General features: G+C 44.2%; 1 protein-coding gene across 1 annotated transcript in view; it reads left to right on the forward strand.

Annotated features, from left to right (window-relative positions):
- NECTIN2 (nectin cell adhesion molecule 2) overlaps nt 1-7,696 on the forward strand; it is a 126,189-nt gene extending 118,493 nt beyond the window's left edge. The window contains 2 exon segments of the mRNA XM_029576033.1: nt 4,058-4,132; nt 4,840-7,696. Of these exon segments, the coding sequence (XP_029431893.1) occupies nt 4,058-4,132; nt 4,840-5,025 (261 nt within the window). The 3' untranslated portion in view covers nt 5,026-7,696.

Genomic DNA, 7,696 nt, shown 5'->3' on the forward strand with positions numbered 1-7,696 from the left:
TGAACGACCTACACACCCAAACCATGGCACCACCGGCCAAGAAAGCCGAGGCACCAGCTCTCTGCCCAGCCTGCCACCTTAGAGCTGTGCAACCCGAAGAGGATACTGCCCTGCGCCTACAGTGCGAGGCGGCCCTGGGGGAATCGGACAAGGCCCCCCACGGCCAGTACAGGGGTCCGGATCCACCGATTAGTACCCCGGACCTCTCTATCCCCAGCTCAGCCCCTCCTCAGACGGGGCCCTCGGAACACCGCTGGGTTCAATATGAACCCAGGGGAGGGAGAGGGGGATGGGGTAAGGGAGAAAGGGGGGGTAAAAAAAAGCGAAGGCTATTGTTATATGTTATGTTACTTAAAATGAAAGCATTTAATAAATACAATTTTAAAAAAAAGGCCTACACACCTTCGTCCATCAGCACCACCGGGGATAGGGCCACAGCCTCCACCGGAGGACCCAAATCTACCAGCTCAGCAATTAATTTTATCTAGAAATGTCTTCTCTAAACATGCAACTTCTGCTTGCAAATCTAACTCATCCTGTAACCGCCGTTTTTCCCTAAATAATGATTCACGTTCTAGGGTGTCTGCCGGCTACATTTCAACCTGTCTGCTGTTGTATTGTGGGTCGTCCTGCCAACTGACTCCTCGCGAGCAGGGTGGACGTCGATATCCTCGGCCACGGCCTAAAAAACGGTTATCTCCACTTGCCTCTTTTCCAGATTGATTCATGTTGGGTCTATTCACAACCTCATCACCAGAGGTCTACCAGATCCTATCATCTCTACCTTTCACCAACGGATCATACAAGATCTACGCGATGGCTTTTCCAGTAAACGTTCTTTCTCTAATATGACCAGACAAGAATTTTCAGCTTTGAAGTCACTTCAAGAAAACCAGCAGACAAGGGAGGAAAGAGAGTACTCCTGGATCGAATTCACTATCAAACGGAGGTTTATAGGTTACTTAACAATCAGACATTTTATCGTCTTCTTCATATTGATCCAACTGAAGAATAGTCCAAAGACATTGAAGCCTTAGTTAAAGAAGGCACAGAAATAGGCTATCTAACCTCTGGGTCTAGAGACTGACACCGTACAGTCAGGACAGACTAACCACGTGGTTAACAATTATCACAGGCTTTTGAGCCGTTCCAGTCGGCTCAAAAGCCTGTGATAATTTCCTTTCAACATCTTTCACAATCTGAGAAGCCGTTAAGATGATTATCAGACTGGACGGTTCAACTTTGCATGGTTGAACACGTCACCAGGCTTGCTGATGCGGCATCTTAAAAATCAGTATATTTACATATATACTATTGACTGTTATATCCTTTGGATTTTCTAGGTTTGATAGAGCCACGTTAAATTATTCATAGGTGGTGCCTTTTGCTCATTAGTTTTGATATACAGGACCAACTCTGTGCTCTTTTTGTTTATATTTGACAATCCTTTTCCAACATCTTTGACTATCAAGGGTGTTTTGTTCCCTATCCTTCCCCAGGTTAAGAGTATTAGGATATGGGTTGATTCACGGTTATCATTTTGCCATCAGATAAAGGCTGTTACTAAGGCAGGACTTTTTAAATTACATGTTCTTCATGGTTTGAAACCCTTGCTTGAACCAAAAGACTTTGACAGTGGTCCAAGTCTCTATCCTACCGCTCCTGGACTATTGTAATGCGCTCTATGTTGGGGTGCCTGGGAACTGGCTGAGGCAAATGCAGTTCTGCAAAATGCTGCTGCCTGATTGATATCTGGTAAAAGTAGGTGGGAACATATCGCCTCAATCGTGATGGACCTACATTGGCTGACAGTGCACCATCAGATCTTTAAAATTGTAACGATGGTCCAGAAGTTATTGAAGTTGGACTCACTTCCTAAGGCTTATGCCCTGTTAAGCATCTATAATTTGACAGTTTCCTTTGTGTCCGTCGGTCGCAGATAGCTGTGACTGCTCTGCCTCACCTCACTTCTACCCTTTTCCTCCTCCCTCGGAAGGATGGCTGCCTCCGCTGCTAGTTGCCAAAACTCTCGGCGTCTCCAAGACAGCATGGGTGTCCCCCGTCCGCCATGCTTCTTCCTGAGGCCTCCTAGGGCACGCACACACACGCTGCCTATGCTTTTGAAAACGTCATGGCAGGAACCTCGGGGAGTCCCCACCGCATGACGTCAGTACCTCCGGGTATTTAAACCTCCGCTCTGCTCCAATACAACGAGTTAGCAAGGACTTCGGTTTTGCTACTCTGACTGCTTCTAAGCTGCTCGCTTGGTTTTCTCACTACGCTCCGGGGTATCTCTCTCCTACGGAAGCTCTGGGGGCCTCTCGCTCCTACCTGCTCTTTGGGTTCAACTGCCTAACGTTAAGGACTCCTGCTCCTCGGGGGTTCTGTCTGCTTTCTTTCAGGAACCCTCGGCGCTCCTAGGTACTCGCTCTTCGAGGGCCTATTCTACTCAGGGTATCCTGCACCTCGGCCCACGGGTCCTTTTCTTCATTCAACTATCCATGGAAGATTATCAGCACTGCCACTCTTGAGTATCGCTACGCTCAGCTCTTCAGGTTCACGGGTTATCCCGTGCTGCGGAACACTACCGGACCCTTACTACATCTGGGTGAGACCATCTACTACGGAGACTGTCTGAGCTACGGCGCTATCACTGGACTACAGTACTGTCCGTTCCTTGAGCAAGATTCAACAGCAGTATAATAGTCTTCTTTCCTCAATGTCTGCTTACTAAGAGTCTAGCCAATAGTTGTGGTTCCCCACAGGGCCCCTCCCTGTGGGAGGAGTCATCACCACTTTGACCAAGAGTCCACAAACATGCCACAAACATAATAGTTTCACTCAGGTTGTTAAAGAGGGGCCTTCTCGACAGCCCTTCAGTAAGACACGCTGGCTTGGCTGAAACCAGAGCGTCTACTTTCTCAGTGGCAGCCCTTAATATCTGGAACTTGCTTCCAGAGGTATTACAATTGACCAATGACTCAAAAGCTTTCAAATCGATGTTAAAAAGTCATTTATTCAAACAAGCCTTTGAATAAGTACTTTAGTAGGGATGCACTACAAGACTTTTCTGTTTAATATCATGGATTGGTCTTCTATTTTGTAATCAGAAACTTTTAAATTATGTATGTTGTTTGTCAATTGCTTAATTATTTGTAAGTGATTAATAAATAAAAATGTTAATTTGTGGAATCTTTAGTTGGCCCTCCCATTTGGTGCACTTTAACCCTGATGGATTAGCATACCATTAGCTTACTGCTTCAGGGGCTAACACATTTTTTAAATGTGTGTGTTAAGAAACTGTGCATGCATTATTTCCATGTTGTTTGTTTGTTTGAAATTTATATACCACTGTTACACCCAAAGGTGGTCAAAGCGGTTTACATAGTTGCGTTACATGCATAATAATACATTTTAACATAAAGATAAAAACTGGAAGCACTAAAATAAAGATAAAAACAGGTTTAGACTAGACAAGCCAAGATCATAACAAAAAAATGCTATGCTAGAAATACTGGTGATATAACGGTAGGGGCTGGGACAGGTGGTTGCTCGCCTCACGAGTTATTGCATCGGTCTCTCTGTAAGAGCAAAAACAGTGAATTACAGCTGATGAATGAATGCATAAACTTCCCCCAATCCACTCTTTGATTCTAGCTTGCAGAAGTTTTAAGGTTGAGACCAAATATAGTGAAATGCTTTTTTAAGTCAATAAAACAAATTTTCCCCTAATGGGTTGGGTTTATAATGTGGCCTCTCCTCTCTGTGCTTGTTAATGTTGGACTAAGTCGCTCTCGCTCTCTCTCGCTCTCTCTCGGCTCTCTCTCGCTCTCTCTCGCTCTCTCTCGGCTCTCTGCGCTCTCTCTCTCTCTCTCTCTGGCTCTCGGCTCTCGCTCTCTCTCTCAGCTCTTCATTATTTAGCGCGGCTGAAACATTTGTATTGCTCTTTGCTTTCTGAGAGAGAACAGATTGGGGACTTGGTTTGGAAGCACATGGAGTGAATCCAAACTTCCCATCACCTTAGAAATGATGTCCCGCTTTTTCTTTGTTGCTACAGGGAACAAAGTCTGTAGATAATGAGACAGAAGAGGTCCTTCTGAAGCCCAGCAGTAAGGTGGAGACTAGCAGTGGGGTAAGTGGGGCAGGTAGGGACAAATGGTTACAGGTCATATAGGGCATATACATATTCCTTATTATAGCAGGAGAGCAATCGAAAACCCATCTCTGGCATTCTGCAGTTAGACATTAGGGAGGAGTGCTGAAGAGAAAAGGGGAAACAAGTGACACTAGCTCTACACAAAAAAACTCTTATCTTCAACATAAACATTAGTAAACTAAATAAATGTGAAATTTAAAAAAAATTGCCATATGCAAAGGTAAATAAAAAATAAATAAATTGTAAAATTTATTTATTAAATTTATTAAATTTATTTATTAAAATTATTGTTCCTTATGTTCTACAGTTCTATGTAAAGCCCCCATCCGCTGTTGGGCAGTTCATCGTTTTATGTAAACCGGAGTGATTTGTAATTCCCACAAGAACTTCGGTATATAAAAATTAAAAATAAATAAATAAAATAAATAAAACAAAGTTAAGCAAGATGAAAAGGAACTGAAATCAGTGAGTGAAAGGGAGAGAGGAACTGGTGATAGCTTGGGAGTGAGGACGTAGGGGAGGCAGGGGCCTACATCCCTCTGTATAAGGAGTGGATTGGAGGAGAGAGACTGTGCACAAGATTATTAATACCCCAAGGGCTGGTGAGGGATAGGTTGTGGGAAGGAGTGGCTCTGGGAATGGGCCTGCTTATTTACTTGTATTATTTTTCTGCCTCTCTGCAGGGACCTCTCAAGTACCAGGAGTTGGCAATGACTGACAACGCCATGGATCTGCAGCATGTGCCCATCCCCAGCACAGAGGATGACTACCTGGAGCAGATCAACCCCATTTACAATGAGCTCTCCTACCCAACCGCTGGCTCCTACCAGGACCAGGGCTTTGTCATGTCTAAAGCCATGTACGTCTAGCAAGCTGCAGCCTGCAGCCACACTCTTGCCCACATCCTAAAAGGCTTCCGTGTTTCTGCAAGAGACACGCAGCTGTCATGGGAGGATTCAACATCCTGGCAGTCATTGGGGGTGCACAGCAGAAAAGGAAAGGAACAAGGTAATGCATCTGGAAGCGTGCACGTCTGCAAGTTTGCATGTTCAGTCTGCCATCCTGTGTTTCCTGTGCGTCCCTCTGGAGTGCTGCGTTCTCAGCATTGTATCGGCAAGCTTCAGCCAGTTCCTGCTCACCAACATCTAACCTTGGGTGGCTTTATTAAACGTGATGGAAGTGTCTGTGCCCATTCCTAATGGACGTCTTTGTTCTAGTTCCCTTTTTCTCGTTCCAGAAGGACAGAGGAACTCTAAGCTGCTTCTCTTTTGGGAAAGAGTAGTTTATCTCTTTAAATTTTAACATAATACAGATCTTGCTCAGGTCTGGTAGCAGGTGTTTGTAATGCTAGTAAATCACTGAAGGCTGGACTCTTTTTGGAAGGTAATGTCTTACTAAGAATCACATTTGCTGGCAGAGATCGGAGTTATACGTGAACGGAGCCAGGTATTTAACATGTCAGCATCTGGAGGACTTGCCTTGAAAAGCTTTTGTACTGTATCAAGGACAACACGAAGGTAGGATTGACGTTTGGGGGCTAGATCGATTTGTAGTGACTCCCTTCCTTTCATCACTGAGATTATCAGAACTTTGATTTTTCTGGGAAATAACCTGGCTGGATTTTGAAGGTCCTGGTGTTTGAGAACATGTCAGACCACTTTTTGGATAAGAGGACTCTGTAGATAACACCTTGAATGACTTACTGTGCGTGGTTTTCTGCTGTGGTTGCACTAACCAAACTAAGATTCTGCTGTGATTTAAACCACATCCTGTATGTGCAGTTCAGTGAGGCTCTCCTGGTGTGAGCGGAAGCATTAGAAGAAACGTTACAGTTCTGCAGCAGCACTGTCCTGTGAAGCTTCTGCTAGAGAGCAGATCATGTTTGGGATTTCTGTATTACGTTGTGTCAGGAGAGATGCATGCTGTCTCTGCTCACTCCATTACACTACAGTGTCCTCCAACAAGTTCACCTGTGTAGGAGGTTGATAACTTTATCTGAAAATGTATTTATAGATGAGGAATAGTTCAACCTTAAAATCCTCTTCCCAGGAGTGGTGTTTTCATTTGCAGGAGATACTATAGAGGTCAAGGTCATCTGGACTCTGGATCCCTACCACTGGCTTTGTGTGTACTCCCTATCCATAGCTTTGTGATGCTCAGAGCTTCCCGCATTGCACAACATGTCTGTCACTTTGTCATTACAAATCTGCCTGTGATCGTTTCTCTCTGATCAAAGCTACTGAAACGTTTCTGCTTAGAGTAAGATGAACAGGTAATTGTTTTGCTGAGATTGTAGAATTTTTATTTTTACAATGTGAAGATATTTAATCAGTCAAAATGCTAGCATGCATTCAGTTGATCATAAATCTCTCAATGGTGTTAATTTGTTCCTAAATGTTGAAAGTGTCTGCGTCCTGGAAGAGTCTCAAATATTGATTGTGTATAAAAACTACTAGCTGCTCCTGTACCTTCAAACACTACTAAAAGAATTCTGACTTTTTTTTTTATTAAATAAAATGTAAAAATTAGAATGTGGCGCAATTAATTTTTGTGAGAAATGGAACCTGTATGAAGTGCTGGATCACTGGTGGTGAAGCAAACAGTCCTAGAGGTATAAGTGCCATGCTGTATCACACCAGTGGTCCATTGAGCCCAGCATCCTGTCTCCAGCAGTGGAAATACCCTGCAGATCCTAGAGGGGAGATCGATGCCCTGATACTCACTCCCAGAAGTAAGAGTGGTCCTGATGATCTAAATCTACTTGGCTAATAATTGTTCATGGATCTGTTTTTCAGAAACTTTTCCAACTATACTATAGCCTGGACCACATCCTCAGGCACACGGTAACTGGAAGAAAGGCATTCTGAAATTTGTTTGAAATCTCCTACCAGTTAATTTCATAGTATGTCCATGTCACCCATGATTCTATCATATCCTTCATCATATCTGTCCTCGCTCATCCAAGCTTAAGACCTAATCTGTTAAACCTTTCTCCAAGGACAAGCAGGACCGCAGTCTTCTCACATGGATGACATCATCTGATGGGGCCCAGCATGGAAAACATGTCAAAGTTTCTAGAACTGAGCACGCTCTCACATATTCAGTATGCCCTGCAGCCGCACGGGGTCCCTTCAGTCTTTTTCCGCAGAATGTGGTGCTCACCATCTGAGTTTCACTTTTTTTCTCTCTAGGTTTTAGCCTCTTATTTTGGAGAAATCCTTTGCTTGGTTGTTGTAGAGTCCCGCGGTTCTTACCATATTATCCCTAAGTAGGTTTTTCAACTGTTTTTCTAAGTTTCCTCTCATGGTCTATTCCATCCAGGTGCCAGTGCCTATCTGCCATCAACAGTTTCGCCACTATCCCTGTGAAGGAGTGACCAGTGCCACAGCTATCTGGCCTGGTCCTCATTAAGGATCAGCCCCGTAAGGGATTCTGAATGAAGGGAGGCCCGGGACCCAGAAGGGTTGGAGAAGCCCCGAGGAGCAGGCAGGAAAGAGTATATGTAAAGACCTGCTATGTTTAATATTTTAAGTGCTACCA

Source organism: Rhinatrema bivittatum, chromosome 14 (genome assembly GCF_901001135.1).
Source record: "Rhinatrema bivittatum chromosome 14, aRhiBiv1.1, whole genome shotgun sequence".
Classification (NCBI taxonomy): Eukaryota; Metazoa; Chordata; class Amphibia; order Gymnophiona; family Rhinatrematidae; genus Rhinatrema; species Rhinatrema bivittatum.